The sequence below is a fragment of the Spermophilus citellus genome (genome assembly GCF_964194105.1).
Source record: "Spermophilus citellus genome assembly, chromosome: 1".
NCBI classification, from domain to species: domain Eukaryota; kingdom Metazoa; phylum Chordata; class Mammalia; order Rodentia; family Sciuridae; genus Spermophilus; species Spermophilus citellus.
Window position 1 is genome coordinate 208,214,379 of NC_138182.1, and position 22,765 is coordinate 208,237,143.

Here is a 22,765-nt window from a genome sequence, read left to right on the forward strand (position 1 = left end):
TTTACTGCCAATGCTGGTGTATTATTCAAAAATATTAATCTCCAGTTCCCAGTCTCTGGAAATTTTTATTTAATTATACGGGGGCTGGGCCTCAGCATAGACACATCCTGAACTTCTACTTTGCAACACCACTGGGATGACTGAGGCTCCTTCTCCAGTGGTGGGAAACCATTTTTAAAAAGGAGGGCTGTGAAGAAGCTCTGCCTCCACCTCTTGTCGGAAGCATGGTTAACAATTTAATGCTGAAAAAAGAGACCCACTCCTTCATTTTGCAGATCGAAGAGCTAAAGTGAGGTCACAGAGCTGTTATTTGTAATAAAGCTGAGACCAGGGCCCAGATATTGAGTTAAAAGTTACAAGCTTCAGCTTCTAGAATGTGGGTAGCAATCAATCACAGGTCAGGAACACTCTGTCCAGGACTGTGGAGCCTAGAGAGCAGTGGGAAGCCCAAGAGCAAACACAGGCTGTGAGCAGGCAGTACCTCACTATTTCTAGAGGTAGGAACACCTGGTTCTTCCACCTGGACTTTTCAGCTTCATCCTCTCCATCCCCTTTAATCACCTCTAGAGTTGTCCAAAGGCCTCTGCACAGCATTCTTCATTGTGACAAAGTTGATTTTAATGGATGGAGCCCTACCCTGGTACACAGTAGGTGCTTAAAATTATAACTGTGAAAAGAATGAAAGCATATTTTCTAATTCAAAGAACTGAAATTTATTCAGCTTCTGTGTGAGCTCAAACAACTGACTGTATTTGATAAATAACTTTTTTATGTTTTAAAAAAAATCAGATACAGAGTCCCTTTTCAGAGTCTTTTTTTTTTTTTTTACTTATCTCACAAAAGCAGTTAGAGAAAAATGATATCAATCTCTAAGACAGGCTTACTTTGCCTAGACCTGGGGATGAGTGTTTTTGAGAGGAAACCAGCTCATGTACAGCTAGCACTGAGAACTACTGGTAGTCAAATTCTCAGTCAAAGTCTCAGGGGACAGATGGAGGAGTAAAATCCCATTCCAGATTCTACAACCTTTAAGTGACTGGAAAAGTCACTTATCTCCCAGTTTCACCTGGGAGGGAAAACTACCGATTCTTTGTTAGGTTTCTATTCAAACCTCCTTTACTGGCACAAACATATGGTCATTAAAAAAAAAAAAAATTAGGAACCACTTTTTCAAATGTTTAAAGGTAGGCTTTCCTGAAGCTGAAAAGGCTTTAAAATGATGAAATAAAAGAAAAAGAGAAAACTGAAAAAGTTGAAGACAGGATTTTATACCATAGCCATGCATACTTCAGGAATCCTGTTAAATAAAGGCAACCTGCCTCTGTCCCTGACTTGGGTCAGGAGAACAGCAAGTCGAGGCCTAGAGGTCAAGAAAGTCAGCAATGCAGGTGCTTGAAGGCAACTGCCATCAAAATAGAAAATGCTGCTGTAAACAATGTCCCTCAGACTAGCTATTTCTTCCTCTCATACAATAAAGGAGTAAAAATAAAGATAATTTGTGTTTTAGATTATCCTCAGGAATAATGTGTGGCTGTAAAATGTGCTGGGGAAATCATCTCTCCATTCAGGAACTCGGCACAGCTGCTCCAATAAGGAGACTGTGTATGTTCTGAAGCTAAATGAAGTTGTATTATAAGAATTTGTCTTTATGGGCTGGGGATGTGGCTCAAGTGGTAGCGCGCTCGCCTGGCATGCGTGCGGCCCGGGTTCGATCCTCAGCACCACATACAAACAAAGATGTTGTGTCCGCCGAGAACTAAGAAAAAATGAATAAATATTAAAAAATTCTCTCTCTCTCTCTCTGTCCCCCTCTCTCTCTCTAAAAAAAAAAAAAAAAATTGTCTTTAGAAGCAACAACTCTGAAAGCCATGAGCAAAAAAAAAGAAAGAAAGAAAGAAAGAAAACAATCTCAATGATGATTGTAGCAAGTGACTTCAAATAGAAACATCCAGTCTGTTGGCAAGTGCCCTTTAGAAGACAGAATTTGAATTCTTCGAAAACAAAATCACTAATCATTCTTATTGGCCTGCTGCTCACAAAAATGGGGAAAACATAGATTTTTCCAAGCTGCATGTTCAAGAATTAGTTTGTTAATTTTGCTTTAGTAATGTAAAAATGAAATAACTCAAGAGTGCAGGAATAATTAACCCAGGGTGCTGAGAGATGTGAAAGAAGGGCAAAATGGTAGAAAAAGCCACTTCAAATATCTCCAGACTTCAATTTTAAGCCGTCAATTTTTAAAATCTTATCAGTTTTCCCTATCTCTCAATCCCCTTTTTTCTTTCTTAATAGTAATACAAGCCCCAAATTAACAAACAACAAATAATCCCTCAGAATTTTTAAGCTATTGTCTATACCTTAAAAGGTTAAAGAAATATGAAGTCCAGTATGAAACTGTCCTAAGGAAGCCTGTTTCTCTGGCCTCAAATCTTCAATTCGGGGCCACTATTCGAGCTAGAGAATCTGAGACAGAGAATCAAAAGACAAAAGTTCAGCTCCTCACTTATCCCCAACCAGGTTTTGCCTTTGAAGAAAGTATGTCACCTCTCTGGAAGTCTTTTGTTTACCCTCTTTGGGGAAGCAAGAGAGGTGAAATTGCTGATTCTTGGTTTGCTTGCCATCAAACCTTTACTGGCACTAACAGAAATATATATGAATCACATGAGCCACTGAAAATTTTTAGTAACCACTTTTTAAAATGCAGTAACCAATTATCAATTATTAACCGATTTTTCAAAAGTTTAAAAGTGGGCAAATTTTTAACAACACCTTTTATTCATCCCAGCATACTCAAAATATTATCAACATGCATCCAATATAAAAATATTAATATTTTTAAAATATTAGTAATAGAGAACATTCCACTTTTCAACTAGGACTTCAAAATCTAGTGTGTATTTGACACAAGATATTTTAATTCAGACCAGCCTCATTTCAAATGCTGGATAGCCACATATGGTTGGTTGTTACTGTTACAGTTAGTGCTGAACATTGTTCTATTTTGGTGAGAAGATCACTTTGCATCTCTATACTTCATTGTCTCTTCTGCCAAAAAAGAAGGAAAGAAAGAAAGGGAAGGGTAGAGGGAGAAAATTAATAAATAGATAAATTACTAATTTATCATTTGTTGGCATTGTCTGATCAGCAACAAAATGTAGACTCTACCTAGATTACTCAGTTTCAATATTAGAACTTTAATTAATACCAACACTACATCCCTATAATACATTTGGTCTTCAAGTGAATTTTTATTGTCTGGCTGAGTCATTCCTATTGAATTTTAGGTCATTAACTCTGAGCTTCACAGAACAAAATGAATATAGTATCATTGTTAATTAAAAATTTGAAAAATATCCAGTACTTTTTGAAAACAGACTAAAATACTAGCTGACTTAAAAGGCTATCATTTTTCTTCATTTTTTTTTCCCACAAACCAACCACTTGTACCCCATCAATCATGTTCTATACTTCTCAACCCTCTCACTAAAAAAATACCTAAAGCATCAACAGGCAGTGAAAGTTTAGCAGGTCAAATATCATCTAAATACTGAACTGATTTCCAATAAATTCAACAAATACTCTTGAGTACCTTCCACAGAGCAGGAGCTATGTTTAGTGTTGTAGATTCCCACTGTGTGGTTTAATTTCAAAGGCTCAGATAGACCATTATCAGAGGTTCTGATATGTGAGTGTTGGGGCAAAGGAAATGTAGGATTGTATTCTATGGTAGCTTTTCCTATAATTAAGCTTCCCTTGAAATCTGACACATTTTTAAATGAACTCCTTTTTATCCCTTCAAACCTATTCTGCCTATAAAATTATGCTAAAACACTACATACTGCTTTTGGCACATGTTATAAATTAAAAGTAGCACACTCTCGTTGTAAAAGAAAATAAAAAGTGAAAAGTTATTGCCTCTCTAGATGCATTCCCCAACTGCACCCCTTCAAAGTAACCAGCTAAAGGAGTATTCTAGGATTCTTCAAGCATGTATAAATAAATATATGTGCATACTACACACATATGTGTATGCATATAAATCCATATGTAAGTTATGAGAAAACTTTTTTAAACGTATTTTTTTACTTGTAGATGGACACAGTATCTTTATTTTATTCATTTATTTTTTATGTGGGGCTGAGGATGGAACCTAGTGCCTCACACCTGCTAGGCAAGCATTCTACCACTGAGCAACAGCCACAGCTCTGAGAAAATACTTTTTAAGTAATGGGTTAAAGAGAAAGTTCAGCAATATGAGGTTTATTTGTCCCTTATTTTAAAGATTTTGAACCATGGAAAATATAAGCCAGCACCAAGAATTGTAAACACAAAATCTCCCAATTCTTTTGTGCTTTTGCCTGTTTACAGCCAGATATATTCCATATGTCTAACATGCATCTACAAAGGAAGCAATCATCAATAACTCTTCTTCTGATTTTAAAAAGTAAAATTACTATCCAGAATTTAGGAAATGAAATTCCTATTCTGATTTTAAGAATTAAAATTCTTACCTGGGTGCATGCCTATAATCCCACCAGCTGAGGAGGCTGAGACAGGAGGATCACAAGTTCAAAGCCAGCCTCTGCAATGGCAAGGTGCTAAGCAACTCAGTGAGACCCTGTCTCTAAATAAAATACAAAATAGGGCTGAGGATGTGGCTCAGTGGTTAAGTGCCCCAGAGTTCAATCCCTGGTGCCCCCCTCCCACTTCATAAAATTAAAATTTTCATGTGGCAGAAAAATAAAGAAAATAAGTGGGACTTTGGAATAAGTCTTAGAAGAGAGAAAAAGCATTTAAAGTTTTAGGGACCACCTCAGTGTTTTGGGGTTGCTATACCAGAATACCTGAGACTGGATAAATTATAAAGAACAAAAATTTAATTTGGCTCATGGTTCTAAAGATTGGGAAGCTCAATGTTGAAGGGCCACTAGTGGTAGAGCTCTTCTTGCTGTTTCATAACTTCACAGAAAGCCTCACTCAGCATGAGAGAGCAGGAGAAGACTGAACTTGCTTCATAGCAAACCCACTACCACATTAACCCATTCACGAGGGCAGAACCCTCATGACCACATCACCTCTTAAAGATCCCACCTCTCGGCACTATACTACTGGAGATTAAGCTTCCTACTTTGCGGGATACATTCCAACTATAGCAGGGGCTCTGTTTATATTCTTATATATTTAGCACTTCTTAAATTTATTCATGCAATTAAAGTATTCATTGATCCACTCCCCAAAACATCATTAGTGAATTTGAACACATTCACTCTGAAGCACTTTTGAGGTACTATTATACTTAATCCATAAATAATTTTATATCCCTGCATTTCTAACTCTTCTCCATAAATAACTTATGAAAAATTAAAAATGATATTCTGAGCTGCTGTAAACATTGAGGTGGCTGTGTCACTATAGTATGCTGATTTTAAGTCCTCTGGGTATAAACCCAGGATTTCGATAGGTGAATCAAATGGTGGTTCCATTCCCAGTTTTCTGAGAAATCTCCATTCTGCTTTCCATAGTGGTTGCACCAATTTGCAGTCCCACCAGCAATGTATGAGTATACCTTTTTCACCACATCCTCACCAACATTTATTGTTGCCTGAATTCTTGGTGATTGCCATTCTGACAAGAGTGAGATGATATCTTAGAGTAGTTTTGATTTGCATTTCTATAATTGCTAGAGATGTTGAACACTTTTTCATATATTTGTTGATCAAATGTATTTCTTCTTCTCTGAAGTGTCTGTCAATTCACAATAGTTAGACTATGGAACCAACCTAGGAGTCCCTCAATAGATGAATGGATAAAGAAAATGCGAATGGAATATTACTCAGCTGTAAAGAAAAGTGAAATTATGGCATTTGCCAGTAAATGATTGGAGTTGGAAGATACCATGCTAAGTAAAATGAGCCAATCCCACAAAACCAAAGGCCAAATGTTTACTCTAATATGCAGATGCTAATTCACAGTAAGGTGGGAGGCACTAGGGAAGAATAGCTTTACCTTAGATTAGGTAGAGGGAAATGATGGGAGGGGAGAGAGGGAGATGTGGAGATAGGAAAGATGATAGAATGAAACAGACATTATTACTGTATGTATATATGTAACTACATGACCAATATGATTCTGCAACATGTACACTCAGAAAAATGAAATTATATCCCATCTGTGTATGATATATCAAAGTGCATAAATCCATTCTACTATCATGTATAACTAAGTAATACAAATTAAAATTTTTTAAAAAAATAATTATAAGAAAAGTTGAAAAAAATGATATTCTGAAATACCATATTATCTATTCTTCATAGTCCCATTTCTCTTCCCTGGGAAGTGTCAATCTCCCCTTTACTTATATCCTTTATTGAGAACTGATATTATTATTTAGCATATGTCATGTATAACTAAACAGAATAAACTTAAAAATAATTTTGTCTAGAAAGGTACTTTTAGTGATTTTAGTAATAGAATAAATGTACATTTTTACCTGTAGCATGACCTAAATTTTATACCCATGAATGCATAAATGTCTAGATATAGATATAGATCTCTCTCTCTCTCTCTCTCTCTCTCTCTCTCTCTCTCTCTGTGTGTGTGTGTGTGTGTGTGTGTCTGGGAAAGATTGGTATATGCTTCTTAGTAATGACTTTTTAGGTTATGGAGTTGGCAGATGATTTAATTTTCTTTTTTTCTACTTCTCTACATTTTCCTAGTTTGTCTGCAGGGAATATTATAGGGAACATTAACAACATTATAGGTTAGGCCCTAATGCTTCTGATAGCCATTATTCTTTAATATGAACCACTTAAATTTTTTTCAGAAATGTACTCTGATCTTCTGGATACTTCCACCAGTTCACTGAAAAGTGTGATAAATCTGAGTGTGAATTTCCCACTTTTAAGTAGTGTTAATTCATTCAATAACACAATTAAGTTGCCACCTGATAACCCAATTCATTACAGCTCACCAGACTCCAAACACCCAGTTCATTTCCTCTTCTGTTCTACATGGGCATATATTTCTTGACTTTGTTAACTGAACCATATTTCATTGTGAGGCAGAGATTTCTGTATGTTGTAAGACAGTGAGTTACTTTTCAATTGAAAAACTGCTTGACTTAGTTAGAATCATGAAGAGTCTCCCATAACAAAGTGTATCCAGTGTATACTTCTGTTAATGCATCCTGCTTTCAACAGTTTTTAAATAACTGCTTTTCTACAATGTTCCTTAGACCAAAAAGTAGAAAGGACAAGAAGAATAAGCATAGAATCCTGTGATACTATTTATCTATCTAGACTTTGGGTATCATGTAGCTCAGTGACTATTAATACTAGCCACACATTAAATTGGAGAATTTTTAAACATATGATGCCTCAGCCCTACCTCAGATCAATTTGCTCAGAATCTCAGGATGGGGCTTAGGCATGGTATCTATTTTATGTGTGCTAGTCACAATTCTGAGTATTTTTATTTATGCTCAATCATTTAATACTTCACCCATGACATAGGTACTATTGTTACCTTCCGTTTACTTGTGATGAATTGAGGCTTATTGGGTAAATTTACTTAACCCAGTCAGACAATGAAGTAAGTGGCAGATCCAGCATCACACCCAGGTTCCATTACAGCTTGGATTTTAACATCCATTCTCAGAGCCTTTTAACCTGTCTTCCCAGAGCCTTCAGCCTACCACACACTTCCTGGTTCTGTAGAGTTCTATTGGATAAAATATAATCAGAGATGAATGAATGCAAACTATGCAGACTGATTTTAGGGAAAGTTAAAGACACCAGTGCAAATAAGATAGGTGACATAAATTGCATAAAAGACACCTGAAACTATTAAAATAAAGCAGTCTGGCTAGTGATTATCAGGAATGAGTATTCAGCTGAAATAAGGATATCTTCAGGCCATAATCTAAAGACAGTAAAAGAATGCAAACTGGAGATCCCACAAGTTAAGTCGAGAAGAGTTTCACAGGCCAGGTACATACATGAACCACAAGTACAGGGTTCATTCTAACTTGAGTACTTTGAACATAAATATCAGGTTAGTAAATCTGATTTCCACATGCTACCTACATGCAGAAAGAACCAACTTACATCAGATTAATTTGTGCTACTGCTTTGACTTCAGACACCATTTTATCTTATTATCAACAAAGGTAGAGAAAGTCCCTAATCAAAATATAGTTAAGCTGTTGATATGGGCAGATGGAAATAGTACATGCTAGGTCTACAGAATAGCTGGTGGAAAATGTGGATTTTGATTGCTTGTGTTTGATGGGATTTTCAATTTTCTTTTAAAAGTAGGTCATAAATGCCTGCGTGAATTAGAGGAGGAGGATTCTCTAGGGACTCCGGCTGTGTTTTGAGAAATGTCCTTTGGAGTACAGTGTGCTTTATCCACAGAAAGGAAAGTGCCCTTGAAGATTACAGGCAACAGCTTCTCTCTCCTTGCCAGCATAACCAGAATAGGGTGGAGCCACAGGATTTGACTCCCCTTGGTTATTGTCAGGGGACCAATTACTATATTCACAGCTAACTTAATGGGATCCTGAGTATCTTCATTAAGGGCACAGTAGGCAATAAATGGTTATAAAAGAACCTTGTGAAATTCCCTAGGTATCTATGCCTGGTCTACCTCCCTTCCCTAATACCATCTGTGGATGCACAGATGACCTGGAAATGGAAATTGTGTAACTAATAACTTCTAATTGAAAGAAATTCTAACTTAAGTCTGTGTATACTGTTCATTGAATGTTATATTGTCGTTTACACCTAGGGATTCTAAACCAGTTCTTACTAACCTCTTTGGAACTCTGAAGCTCAATCATCATTAAGTTTCATAACACCTGTGCCAGGTGAAAGAATATTTTTTAAATTCAGTTGAAGGGCAATAGTTTTTGTTAGGAGATGCTTGCGACCTTTGGAGAAATGACTGAGGGATCAAACAATGAGGCTGTTGTTAAAATGCAGATTCTTAGCCACTTTCCAGACTTACTAAATCCATACCTCTGAGGGCTGGGGCCCAGGGATCTAAAGTTTAACAAGCTCCCCAGTTGATTCTATGTACATTAGTGTTTCAGAGCTTCGGCTCCAAGGTGTCACCAACTCAAAGCTAAAATTTACCTGTAACTACCAAATGTTATAAAATATTGAAATTTCTAGTATTGCACTTCTTAGTATTCCAACCACACTCTGACTTGCCTATATTAGGCTATGTGGTTCTCTGTGTAGCAGAGATTTTTATAGTGATGCTGTACAAGGCTACTAATAACCAATCCTTATGCAGAATACCAATACCATGATTGGTTTGTTCCAAACTTAATCACAACTATTCTCCTCCTTTGGTATGTTCTCTTGTATTCTCTAAAGTAAGGGCAATGTTAATTTTAAGTAATTTTAAGTAAAACCAGCATACATTTCCCTTATCAATATTTTAAAGCATATTCTTCTTATATAGTTCTTTTCTCTTTTCAGTATTTTTACAAATTTATTCCTATGATTATAAATGGCTTCAACCCCTTAGCAAATATTCTGTTTTATAAAATAATCTTCATAAGACTATCTATCAAAAGTAAGAAATTGACAAAACAAAACAGGATGAAATAAGCTTCAGCAACCCAAAAGAAAGGCCATGCCCTCAAGATATGTGAAGCTATGTCCTCAAGCGCTCAAAAATTCTTCTACCTAATCCAAATGTAACAAATCAAATCTTGAAGAGGGGACCAGGGGTCTTTGAGGGACTATCAAAAGCCAGAAAGCTTGTGAAACTAATAAAGAATAGGTAATACAATGATTTTTTTCTTTTGGTGGTAGTTGCCATGCCTGTTTGTTTTTCAGAAAGAAATAACAGCCGGTATAAACACTTGAAGAAAATAACATTTATCTATACACTGAGCTCACACAGAAACTGGAAATTGGAGCATATCTGTGAAATATTAAAAAAAAAAGTTCAATTGCAGAGGCACTAGAAATCAAACTGCTTTCATAAAGAAAATTCTCCCAATCAGACACCATTCAGTCTAGCTCCATTAGCGTCACTTTTCAAAAGGCAGAAATCTTAAATGGGATGAATCATAACAGCTGGTTCCCACCAACTGCGTGTCCACCAGACAGGAAGCTAGTTATCAATGGGTGGTAAGGTTTTGCCACTGTCCAGCCTGCTCAGGCAGAGTGGTAGGGTCTATAGAGGTGGTGGCTCCCTGTGAAGCTGTCAAAGGAACTTCTGCAGATAGTAGTTTAGTAGGTGGTTATTTTGAAAACTTTTGTTCTTTGACTCTGATGCTGGAAAAACACAAGTTAAATGTCATAGGACATGGAGGTCTTTGTCAATCCAGGGAAGAAATAAAAGTAATATGGCTATAATTTATCCTGAGTTTACAATCAACATATAAGCTGAATGAAGACCGAAGGAATTGGAATTGTTTATAAATAATTTATTTGCTTTAATAAGAAGATTGAAAAGGAAATTTACTAAAATGCTTCACAGAATTTCTTTCTTTCTAGCACAGATGGTCAAGAGTTAATTCTACTAAAAAGCTACAATAATCATGACAGTGTGGTATTGGCAAAAATAAAGACACACAGATCAATAAAGAATAGAGAATCCAGAAATAGACCCACATAAATACTATAGTCAATTGATTTTTTTTTACATAGGTGCAAAGACAAGTCAATGGAGAAATGACTGTCTTTTTAACAAATGGCACAAATCCAAATGGCAAAAAGAGAACCTAGACACATATCTCATGTAAAAATTAACTCAAAATGGGCCATAGACTTAAATGTCAGTGTAAAACTATAAAATACTCAGAGGAAAACATATGGGAAAAATCTCTGTGACCTTAAGCTAGACAGAATTCTTAGATATACTACCAAAAGCATCATCCATAAAAGGAAAAAAAATGATAAATTGGACTTCACTAGAATTAAAAATGTTTTTGCTTTGCAAAAGACACTTTAAGAGAATGAATAAAAACAAGCCACAGAGAGGGGGACAAGTTGGCAAATCCCATATCTGACAAAGAACTTAAATTCAGATTATATAGAGAATTATAAAACTTAACCAATATGAAAATAAACCCAACTTTTTAAAAGGGCAAAAGATCTGAAAAACACTTCAACAAAGAAGTTACACAGATGGTAAATAAGCACACGAAAACATGTTCTGTAGCATTAGTCACTGGGGAAATGCAAACTAAAATCACAATGAGATACTACTATTGTTAAAAGAAAGCCTGAGACCAGTTAAATTTAACAGTTTTCGTGAACAACAACAACAACAAAAGGTTCCAGAACCAGGCAGCATTCCAGACCAAAGATGCCATACCCCAACTACATGTACAGGTTACATTTATAGTCAGAGAAAAGGATGTGGCATAAAGACACAACCTGACAGGCTGCATGGGCATTTACCTTATATGGGCATGATCTGATCAGCTGCAGTCTATGATTGGCTGAGGCTTGAATGTTGTGACTGGCTGAGAATTAGCTGCTTTGCAACAAAAATGAACCACTAAAATTAAAAAAAAAAACTAACAATAACAAGTGATCAAATGCTGCGAGTATACAAAGAAACTGAACTGTCAAATGCAAAATGGTGCAGTCCCCTTGGGAAAGAGGATACCAAATTGTTGTAAAGTTAAATATATATTTATTACACACAGTAATCTCACCCTTAGATTATCAGAACCATTAGTGAATGTGTATAGGAACTCTACTCATAATCATCTAGAACTAGACACAATGTATTAACCCTAAACTGGTAAATAAACTATAGAGCATCCATAAAATGGAATACTATTCAACAATAAAAAATAATAAACTACAGGTAAATACAACACCATGGGTAAATCACAAATGCATTATGCTAAGTGAAAAGAGCCAGACTCAAAAGACTACACAGTATGTGTTATTCAATTTATATGACATTCCAGAAAATGCTTAACTACAGCAATAGAAAACAGATCAATGGTTGCCAGGGGATAAGAGTGAGTGGAAGAAGGATCAGAACACAAGGAGTTTTTTTAAGGGTGATAGAAGTTTATCAAATGTATAAAACTATACACCAAAAAGAATAAATTTTACTGTACATATTTTTTATTATTGTTTTGGTACTAGAGATTGAACCCAGTGGCATTTTACCACTGAGTTACATCCTTAGTCTTTGTTAAAAAATTTTTTTTTTGAGAAAGGGTCTTGCTAAGTTACTGAGGCTGGCCTCAAACATGTCATCCTACTGCCACAGCATCCCAAGTCATTGGGATTAGAGGCATGTGCCACATGCCCAGAATTGTACATATATTTAAAATAAATTTTAAAATGTTTATCTGAGATAACACTTAAATATTTCACAGTAAACCTTTTGGGATACTTATCATTGCAAACCCCCAAAATGCCTTCAAATTTTCTATTTTTAAGGTAAATTTCCAATGCTATGTTTCAGTTTTGGCAAATATTCAAAACTAGCATTCAAAATTCCAGGCTTTCAGTGAGTGTGTAAAGACAGATTAATTTTAAAACCACAAGATAGAAATTTTAAAAATAGATTCAGGAACCTAAAAATGAGGCAAAGATACTTACCAAGTGAAAATCTACTTAGCACAGATTTCTCCTATGCAAATACATTCTTCAATATAAACAAATACATTCTTCAAAAAAACAAAGCTAAACTATGCTACTTGGCTTTTTATACTATTGTGGTTTAATACAGTCTGCTGACTCGGGCCTCAGTCTTTTCACCAAGGGTCAGAGCCATAATAGATCATCAACATTCCAACATTCTGGACTATTGTTTTTAAGAAACATGAATGTCCCTGTTAAAGGCTAAGACACTTTTTGCAGGTAAATCAAATCATACATTATATTTTATATTTTTTACATTGGTTCAGCTAAGAAATATTGAAGATTTGAAATGTAACAATTTAAATAATATGAGCTTTTAAATTACCCAGAATCATTACATAAGAGAAGTGGTTTTATTCAGGGCAAGAATTAGAGGGACAGAATAAAAAAAAAAAGTTCTTATTTTGAGTTAATGACCCTGCTTCCAAGATCAGATTACAGATTATCAAACACATTTCTCTTAATAGTCATCATTAAAATTAATTTGCACTAACAATTTGAAGGTGGCATTATAACTTTTAGTACTATGACACAATATCAGCCTTTGGTATTAAAGGAATAAATGTATTTCTTTCCTTTTCCAGTTGTATAAAATTTCGTAGGATTGAACTGAAATTTTTATCCATTTAGAACAGATAAAAATCAGTGTACAATGAACAAATTTATTCACTAAGTATATTGCTATGGCCAATAACAAGATTCTTTTACTAAATACTTTTTTCAAATTACCATTTAGGCTTCATACTATTCATCATTTCATGGTATACCCAATTTCAAACTTCCAAATAATATAGATCCTCCTCTGATCAATGGTCTGTTTATTCTCCTCAGTAATCTCTTTTGTTCCCTAAACTTTCCAGATCACAGTGCCTTTAGGCTCCCCAATTACTGCCTACAACAGTGAATGGCCACCTACTTTCTGCTATAACATAACCAAGGGATGTGGGTGTACATCAAATAAGTGCAGTGCCTAAAGGCAGTTACTTATTCCACCCCTTTTCTCCCACTCCAAGAAACATGTCTGAATACAAGTAATTAAGAGTGATGCTATTACTGGGAAAATCTTGGAAATACAGTCATGGATACACACACGCACCACAGGTCTAAGATGCTTGGGGAAGTAAAAGTGGCCCACCATAGCCATAATTCTTAATAGGAAGGAGCTGTGCAGAACTTAAAGTGGGAATGGGACTTGGGGAGACTCCCTAGTTCTTTCCTTTCTCTTCCTCTTTTCTCATAAACTCCCTCAGAAAACTTTTCCAATTCCACACCTCCTATTATTACTCATGGGGTGGATTCTGAGACCTAAGACGAACATTTTCAAATCACTAATACCTCTAATCTAAACAAGCTCAATCTCCTGGTTTCCTTACTTCTTTTCATAGTATCTTCTAGTAAACCAAACTTGATGATAGTAATTATTTTTTATTCTTCATGCTCAATCACCTCTCATACCTATATCAAGTTGCCAAATCAGCCCATTCGACCTTCATAGAGACTTTCATATTCTTCTCCTCCCCTTCTCCATGTGTACTATAAGTACCTTAATACAGGACCTCATTACTTTATGCCTCCTAACTTAGCTCCCCCTTCCTTGTATTCCACATTTTAATCCACTTCTCAAACTGCTGACACATGGATAGTCCTATCAAGAATTAGATCATCCCACTTCCTGTTCAAAAGACACCTATGATTCCCTATTGTTCACAGATAAAATACAAACTAAGAAGTGTGTATCCATTACTGAAAGCTGTGTTCACCATCTGTCACAAAGTACCTGCATGTGCCCCACAAGCCAGTTAAACCATATTACTGTCTTTCCCCAAAACACCTTAATGATAGCTCATAAGATCCTTAAGCTTACAATGTTATTTAACTATTATCACAGGTACAAATCTTTGATATCCCAATGCTAACTCTTCCATAAAATGTTTTCCAATCCTGAGCTGAATAATTCCTAGCATCTGGAACTCTTATATCATAGAATTAGTGCCTATATAGTGCTTCTCGCCCAATATCCCTTACTCTTAATCTTAATGTCTTCTATTAGGCTATATTGTCCAGTTACTAACTCTGTAAATATTCTAATCTAATGGGGCATGTTGTTTCTTAATTTTTCCTAATCTAAAAGCAATAGCTAAATCTCCAAAAATAGTAAAGCATAACAAGTCCAAAAACTAAAGATGATTTTTTAAAAAAGGTATGTGAATAAATGACTAATTGAAAACAAAATGGGATCAGCCATATCTGCAATTACAACTGTTAAATCAGAAAAATCTGTGTCCATAGGTGTGATCCATTTATTCTCTACTTATTCATATTTTTGCCATAATGTATTCTGGAAACAATGTCACAAATTGGCATTTTCCCGGGGAAATAGTTATATTATTGGGGTAATTTTGGCCAAAGGCTCATTATCAAATGAGTCATAGATATGAACAACATGCAATAAAAGTAAAGATATAATAACTATAAATCTTTGTAATAACTTAAAGTTATATTCTGAGCTCTTTCAAATGGGTACATATGTACTATACATATTCATTATACCAAAGGTTCCAGTATATCAAGAATCAAACATGCCACACATAAACAGAATTAGCTTTCATAAATCTCACTAAATCACCTTGCTAACTATAATCCATGAAAGTTGAATGGATTTTTTTATTTGCCTTCTTGCTATTTAGAAGGATGTCTGGCGTTTGGTGTAAAAAAGGTGATACGAATTACTTATGTCTTGCTTTCAAGACCAACGAAACCAAAGTCTAATATGTTCAAAAATGTTCAACAAACCATTTGCTTTATTGTGGCAACCTGACACATTCAGTTTAATTTTTCAGTCCTGACAGCCATGTCTAAAAGTAGATGTGCTAAATTGGGACAAGTGAAATCTTAGGTTCTGACCTGGCTCTATCACTTATCAAGTGGGTGATACACTATGTGAACCTCAGTTACCTCAAAAGTAATGTTTTAGTCAGATTTTTGATGCTGTGACTCAAGGACCAACCAGAACAATTGTAGAGGAGGAAAAGTTTATTCTGGGGCCCACAGTTTCAGATGTTTCAATCCATAGACAGCTGGGTCCATTCCTCAGGGCTTGAGGTGAGGCAGAACATCATGGCAGCAGAGTGTGGCAGAGGGAAGCAGCTCACATGATGATCAAAAAGCAGAGAGAGACTAAACTTGTCAGATACAAAATGTATACCCCAAGTGAATATTCCCAATGCCATATGCCTCCTCCAGCCATATCCTACCCACCTTCAATTACCACTCAGTTAATCCCCACTAGGTGATTAATTCACTGATTGAGTTAAGGCTCTCATAACCCAATCATTTCTCTTCTAAACCTTTCTGCATTGTCTCACACATGTGCTCTTGGGAGACACCTCACATTCAAACCATAATAGGTAATAAGAGTATAAAAATGACTCTGCTCAGAGGGATAGAACAGTATATAGATGGTATATATAACAGTATATTCACAGAGTTATTGAGAAAATTCAGAGATAATATAACAACAATTGCTTTTAAACTATAAAGTCTGTTAAATAAAAATCTGTTCATAATCATCAGTATTATTCTTGATGTTGATGACATTTGGCCCACTATTAGCATCCTTAAAAGTAAAAAACTTGGGCTGGGGTTGTAGCTCAGTGGTGGAGCACTTGCCTGGCATGTGTGAGGCACTGGGTTCGAGTCTCAGCACCACGCATAAATAAATAAAATAAAGATCCAGCGACAACTAGAAACACATTTGAAAAAAAAAAAGTGAAAAAACTTATCAAACATCCTCCCCACCTTCTACCTAACTCCTCAGTAATACACATGTTCCTCTACAGTACAAAATAGCATGGAATGTAAGATCACTCCTCACCACTCTTCTCCAAGCCTCTCTGAGATCTTTCAGGGCACTCTGCACTATGCTGAAAAGCCATAAAACAATTATCTTGTGTGAAAAAGCAATACTTGAATTATTATATTGTGCAATTCTTTGGACAGGACATTCTGCTCAATCAGGAAAGGAGGAGAGAGTTTTATTGGTGTGCAGGAAAAATAAATTTGACTCTTTTTGCCTCCAAAGTACACACAACTCCCTAAAGACTGCTCTTCAAGTAAGGAAAGAGAAAAAACAGAGAGAGAAAGAAGCTTGAAAAGGTGTTAAGGAAGACTAAGTTTTACCATTTTAGGAAGTCAGTGTGTGCCATGTTCAATATGTGTAAAATAATGTGAGATAGCCCTGCTCACCTAGCTTCTACTCAGCCCCAAGAGTGAAGAAGGGATTGTAACAGGACAGGATAATGGCAGTGAAAGTAGGATTCTGGGGGTCAAGGAGTGGTGACAGATGAAACTTTTCCTACATCCAGATCACTATATTTTAAAAGAACTCACTGTCCTACAAGGAGAAAGGAAGTTGCCTGAGAGGGAGGCAGTACCTGGTACCATTAAGCTGTCTGTCTCAACAAAGATCCTAGATGAGCTATCCCTTTCATAAAATCATGTTGACTTGGACCATGATCATATAAAAATAGACAGGAACAGCTTCAACCTCCCTTCTTTTAATCCCCTTCAATTTACCCCCTTAGTCCTACCCCCAATAAATACACAAACTAAGTAAAAATCCAGCTTCAATTCAGGTCCTCTGGTTTTATCCATCCATATTGTGCTCTGTCCTAAACCATCCTGAAGACAAATTCTTGAACCTCTAATGGATTATACTAGCAGTGATGATCATAGACCAGAAAGCCTCCCACTGTGTACTCTGCAACATTTGTGTGACCTATGAATATACTGTTCTATCCCTCCGTGAGATAAGGGGGGATTCCTATCCAGATTTAGAAATAATAACAACAACAAATAATACAAGGTGACATTTCTTATACTTACACAGTAAAAACTATTCACACATGATAAAATAATAATTATTTAGCTTGAAACTTATACTTACTTACATGGCAAATATTTATACTTTTCCTATAGGTATTTCATTTTTATTCTCTATAAACAGCGAAGTTCTTTTAAAACCTACTTCAATTGCATTCAAGGAAAGGAGAAGAGTTTTGTACAGTGTGAGGCAAAGACCTGAAAGAAGAGTAGTATAAATGGTGCAGGTTGAACACAAGGACAGGAGGTATCAGAGAGAATTCCAAGGGAAGAATTTCCACCTAGAACTTCTCTGCTATAATTCAAAAAGGTTCTGTATTTTCTTTGCATAGTAGAAGCTACTATCCTGTACTGATATTTGTAGGCATTAGCTTTTTGTATGGGTGGGATTAAAAAATAACTGTGATCCTCCTGCCTCAGCCTTCCAAGTGGCTGAGATTACAGGCATGCACTACCATGCCCAACTCAAAGACATGTTTAGTGTCCAGAAAATATATATCAAAATCTTTTATTAAGATGCTAACAAGGTGACCTACTTCAACTGCATCCAATGTGATTCTGCAACCTGTACAATCAGAAAAATGAGAAATTATACCCCATTTGATTCAAATGTAAAAATAAATAAATAAATAAATTTTTAAAAGATGCTAACAAATAAAAATCAGGAGGTTCATATAAAATCTTTATTTTCAATCTCTTCTTGAAAAATTAAATCAAGCAACATGGGCCCCCCGTGCATGTTCACTTGAACAATCAATTGAACCAAGAAACCACTAAATTCTCTCTTTTTTAAAATTTTGTGGTAAAACATTATCCTAATGAAATGACTGAATTCTTTAAACACCCCCAGCTTATCATAGTCTAGCAACTTCAGTGCCTATGACATTTTTTTTATTGGTTGTTCAAAACATTACAAAGCTCTTGACATATCATGTTTCATACATTAGATTCAAGTTGGTTATGAACTCCCAATTTTACCCCATATACAGATTGCAGAATCACATCGGTTACACATCCACAGTTTTACATAATGCCCTATTAGTAACTGTTGGATTCTGCTACCTTTCCTATGCCTATGACATTTTATCTGGATTATTTCACTCACTTGGGAACTCACTGGTCCCTACACGTGTCTAAATTAGTGACCTCAGTCCTGAATATGTCAGAGATGATCATTAAATATGCACCATTCAGGGATATCAAGTATTCTGTTGTCTGAAGACCAGAGAAGGAAGACCTTAATGTTCAGATATCCTCTGCCTACACTGTATATTAGACATCAGAAAGAGAGTGGGCCCTGTGTCAGATTACTTTAATTTTGTCTTTGCCTGCCCTTAACTATCTTATAAGGCAGATTTCTTCTCAGTTAAATGCAAACAATAGCTACTTGGTACATAGAGGTACTAGAAGGACACTTAGAAAGCTGATTCAGAGACTGCCTCTTCTGATTATAATAGGTTAGGCAGGATACTTTAAAATTAACAGGGTCTCTGCTTTCTTATTCACATGGGTTCTGCTACAATGATCATAAATATCATTTTTATTTGGCCTCTCTCCATCTGTAATGCCTCCACTTATTTAGGATCTACTCTGCCCTCAAGAGATTTTCAAGTTCCACCATTACCACAAAACCTCTTCAGATGTCTCCTTTCTTTGGATTTTTGAGGTTATCACCAACACCATCTAAATTAGCATTTATTAATTATCTAATTGTTTTGCTTTGAGTATGTTGGTGTAAAACAGAAAATTCCCTTAGAGACTATAATGTTTACTTTTTAAATTCTCTACAGTATGCTACACTTAGCAGGAATTTAATAATTAATTATTTAAACTGAATAAAAATACAGAAAATATATATACAATGATAACTTTCTCAAACAGCAACTTTCATCAGCCCTCTCCAAAATAATTATCCTTATGAACAGCCCAACTTGACCATCTGACTCAGGCAGGCATAATTTCATGCTATGCCTGTGAGATGTCCATTAAGAGAACTACTAGATTACCATATTACTTTGTACATGACCATTGAATCCTTCTACAGTTGAAAAGCTCAAAGGAATACAAACATTAACCCACTACAATAATATATTGTCCATTAAAGATCTGTTACCCAGTAAAATAGGGCAGGAGAAAATTTTTCATACCACAATTAAGAAAAAAATCATTCCACTGTCATGTATTTTAAAAAAATAAAATCAATAAAACTAAAAATAAAAGGAAAAAAATCAATTACTAATAAGAGGCCATACTGTAGACATTTGAAAACGACAGTGAAAATTACCCTTGTTCCCTGCCCACCTTGGAAGTCATCAGAAGTTCTGAGTAACAGAAGACCAAGTTAGGATTTTACGTGGGCAGGAATTTACCCACCTTCACAGAAAAAGCAGCAGGATACAGACTTTACTTGTTCTGGTCAAACCTCCCCTCACCCCAATAATTAAGGCTTTAGATACATGGTCAGTCCTTTTCTATGGAAGTAAAGCAAACAAGAGAAAAAAATAATTTTATAGTTCACTTAGATATGAAGTAGTTGGGTAGGGTTTATGCTTCTGGAAAGCTGAGAAAACCAGCTAATAAAGCGTCTATTTGCCTTCTAAAAGTAAAATTCTTAATCCAATTTTTTGTGATTGTCTTAATTTCCCTGTTTGATAAATTTAAGATAACTTGACACTCTGTATTAACACTAAAGTAAACTAAATTAACAAGTGTTAATAATGTCTTAAGAGCTAGCCAATATATTCTAGTATATTGCAGTTAAGTCAATTTACAAACAGCTCTCCTGTGATAAAACAACACCTAACACAAGCACTTTCACTTAATTCAAATGCTATGGGGAAAAAATTGTTCTGAAATTCACTTTATACTCATACAATGAAAGGGTTTGAATCAAAAGACAGTGTACCTGTAGGGTGGGGAAGGGATGTATTCATATGTGTGAGTGGTGGAGGGTGTGGAATCATGGAAAATTGGAGCACTAATTCTATTTAGAATGATTAAATACCTATAAATTTTCCCAGGGAATTCCAGCAAAAATGCAAAAAAAATTTAACAACTGTAAAGATAAGCATCTCAAATTTTTTTAAAGTATCTTCTTAGACTGCCTCTTAATCATTTCAAACCTTTCAATGGTTTGTTTTTATCTGGTGTTTCTGATCACTCAATTAATTCATCATTTCAGAAAGCCTATCTGTCAGTCTATCTAACACTGCTTGAAGAGGACTCTAGATTAAGCTCCCTCCTTTAGCCACACCCCCCCATACACACAGCATCAGTTAGAATGTCGACTATGCCAGGCCTCTGCATCCGCCTGGACCCATTTCTTCCATTTAACCTCAGGGGCCCCTCTACTGATCTTATAGCTGTTTTTTCCACAGCCCTATCAAATAAGATGAACCGAACTCTAGAGAAAGTGATGTCAACGTTTCTTCCAATTTAGGTCAAGCCAGTTCTACCCTTCCAGGGTCCTTTGAAAAAAGGTATCCTTCGAACCAGGGGTGCTTCTCCCTATTCCATTAAAAGGCATGATCCTGACTATATATGGCAAGCTCCAGAGAAACTTATTCCATAGGAATGATTCTGTTATGCTAAACCCACGCAAAAATAAAATAAAATAAAATAAACCTTCGGCATGGCATTGTATTTAAGATACTTCACACAATTTAAAACAATCCCTAATACCTAGGGTCAACTCACTAACCTCAAGTTTAGAGTAAAATGACTAAGGGCGTCCTTCCCATCACATCTGCTCAACCACAGTACTGAACTTAGTTTGGAGAAACTCTTCAGCGACTGTCTTCACCTGCACATGCCAAGCTCTACAAGGTTCCGCAGCCGTCGAGGGACAAAGTGTTTACACTGTCATTTGTCATGCCCTCACACCTTTGAAGTGGGGATCCTCCTCTCCAAGTACCATCAGTGTATCCAGACTCTCTACTGCCCTTACTTGCCAGTATCCCCCCCCCCCGTAAAGGGGTGTGGCTCCGACTTAGGTAACCAAACCAGGCAGCCTGGATACCCAATTAGCAGGGGATCCCCAAACCAACCCGGCCAATCACGATCAAGACAACCACACGTGACGTCAGGTGTGATTAAGTTGGAGCGTCACCCCGACGTCAGCCTCTTATTTCTCGGACGTCCCGTCCCGGGAACCAAACTCCAGCGACTTTGGGCCCCGCCCCCGTGAGAGTGGAGAGCGGCCAATGAGGGCAGCTCTGAGGGGAATACGGCCAATGAGACGAGCCCGGGGCGGGGCGCGGGGCCAGAGGGTGGGGCGGGTGGCGGCGGTGGCAGCCCGAGGTCTGGCTGCGCGCAGTATATGACAGTACGTCAGCAGCGGGATGGCCGTAGCTGTGGCGGCGGCTGCAGAAGCCCGAGCAGCCGCGGCCGCAGTGGAGGCTAGAGCCCTAGCGGCGTCGGCGGTGGCACCCCGGGGAGTTTAAGATGGCGGCAGGGGGGGCGGCGGGCCTGCGGGAGGAGCAGCGCTACGGACTGTCGTGCGGGCGGCTAGGGCAGGACAACATCACTGTACTGCATGTGAAGCTCACCGAGACAGCGATCCGGGCGCTCGAGACTTACCAGAGCCACAAGGTGAGCGGACCAGTCGACCCAGCTCGGAAAAGAAGAGGGCACTTCTCACCGCCCGGCCGCGCCTCCCCCTGTCCCGGTACCCGGCGCGGGGACCCCGTGAGCCGTGGCTCGCCGCTGCTGCCGTCAGCGCCCGTGGCGGCAGGGCAGGGCCAGTCTGGGTAGCTGACGCCGCGGTCCCGGGCCAGCGGGGCGCCGGGGCGTTGGGAGGAGGCGGGCGGGCGGGCGGCCCCTGGCGGCGGGGCCAAGGCAGCCGCAGCCCGGACTTGGCTGCGCCGCCGCTGCGGGACTTTCCGACGGCGCCCGCGGGTTTCCTGGCTTGTTGGGTCCCAAGGAGGGATAGAGGCCCCAGGGCGAGACGTGAAATGACCACGCTGCCTGTAGCGGGGGAGGGGGCGCGCGTACAGCGCACCACTAAAGAACCAGGGGGGACCCGTGGCACAAGCTGTCCGCTTTTTCGGGATAACACCGTGGCACCGTAGACCCGAGAGACCAGGACACAGGCGCTCCTTGTAAGGGTAGGACACAACTTGTACTCCCAGAGACTTGGAGAGACAGACGTTTTACGTATGCGGGGTTGGCAAGTAGGCACACTGTGTACTCGAAAGGGCTAGGACACAGCCGCTCAGAGTAAGGGCTAAAAGGGACACATCTTGCTCTCTGAG

General features: G+C 37.6%; 2 protein-coding genes and 1 long non-coding RNA gene across 11 annotated transcripts in view; 1 reads left to right on the forward strand and 2 right to left on the reverse strand.

The window, feature by feature from the left end:
• LOC308648339 (uncharacterized protein) overlaps positions 1–22,765 on the reverse strand; it is a 568,826-nt gene that overhangs the window by 545,269 nt on the left and 792 nt on the right. For 3 of the 9 annotated variants that reach the window (XR_014021795.1, XR_014021796.1, XR_014021797.1), the window contains exon 1: positions 22,092–22,230. The exons of the other annotated variants lie outside the window; for them this stretch is intronic. The gene's annotated coding sequence lies outside the window, so the exon portion shown is untranslated. Of the gene's footprint in view, positions 1–22,091; positions 22,231–22,765 lie in introns of those variants that run through there. 9 annotated transcript variants of the gene reach the window in all.
• Positions 1,925–7,038, reverse strand: LOC308648380. The gene is made up of 3 exons (XR_014021806.1): positions 6,971–7,038; positions 4,512–4,624; positions 1,925–3,045 (listed from the first exon to the last, which is right to left on the reverse strand). It is a non-coding gene; the product is annotated as an uncharacterized lncRNA (long non-coding RNA).
• The window catches only part of ELL2 (elongation factor for RNA polymerase II 2), a 70,440-nt gene continuing 69,431 nt past the window's right edge, over positions 21,757–22,765 (forward strand). Inside the window, exon 1 of the mRNA XM_081292948.1 lies at positions 21,757–22,103. Coding sequence (XP_081149074.1) covers positions 21,957–22,103 — 147 coding nt within the window. The 5' untranslated portion in view covers positions 21,757–21,956. The remainder of the gene's footprint in view (positions 22,104–22,765) is intronic.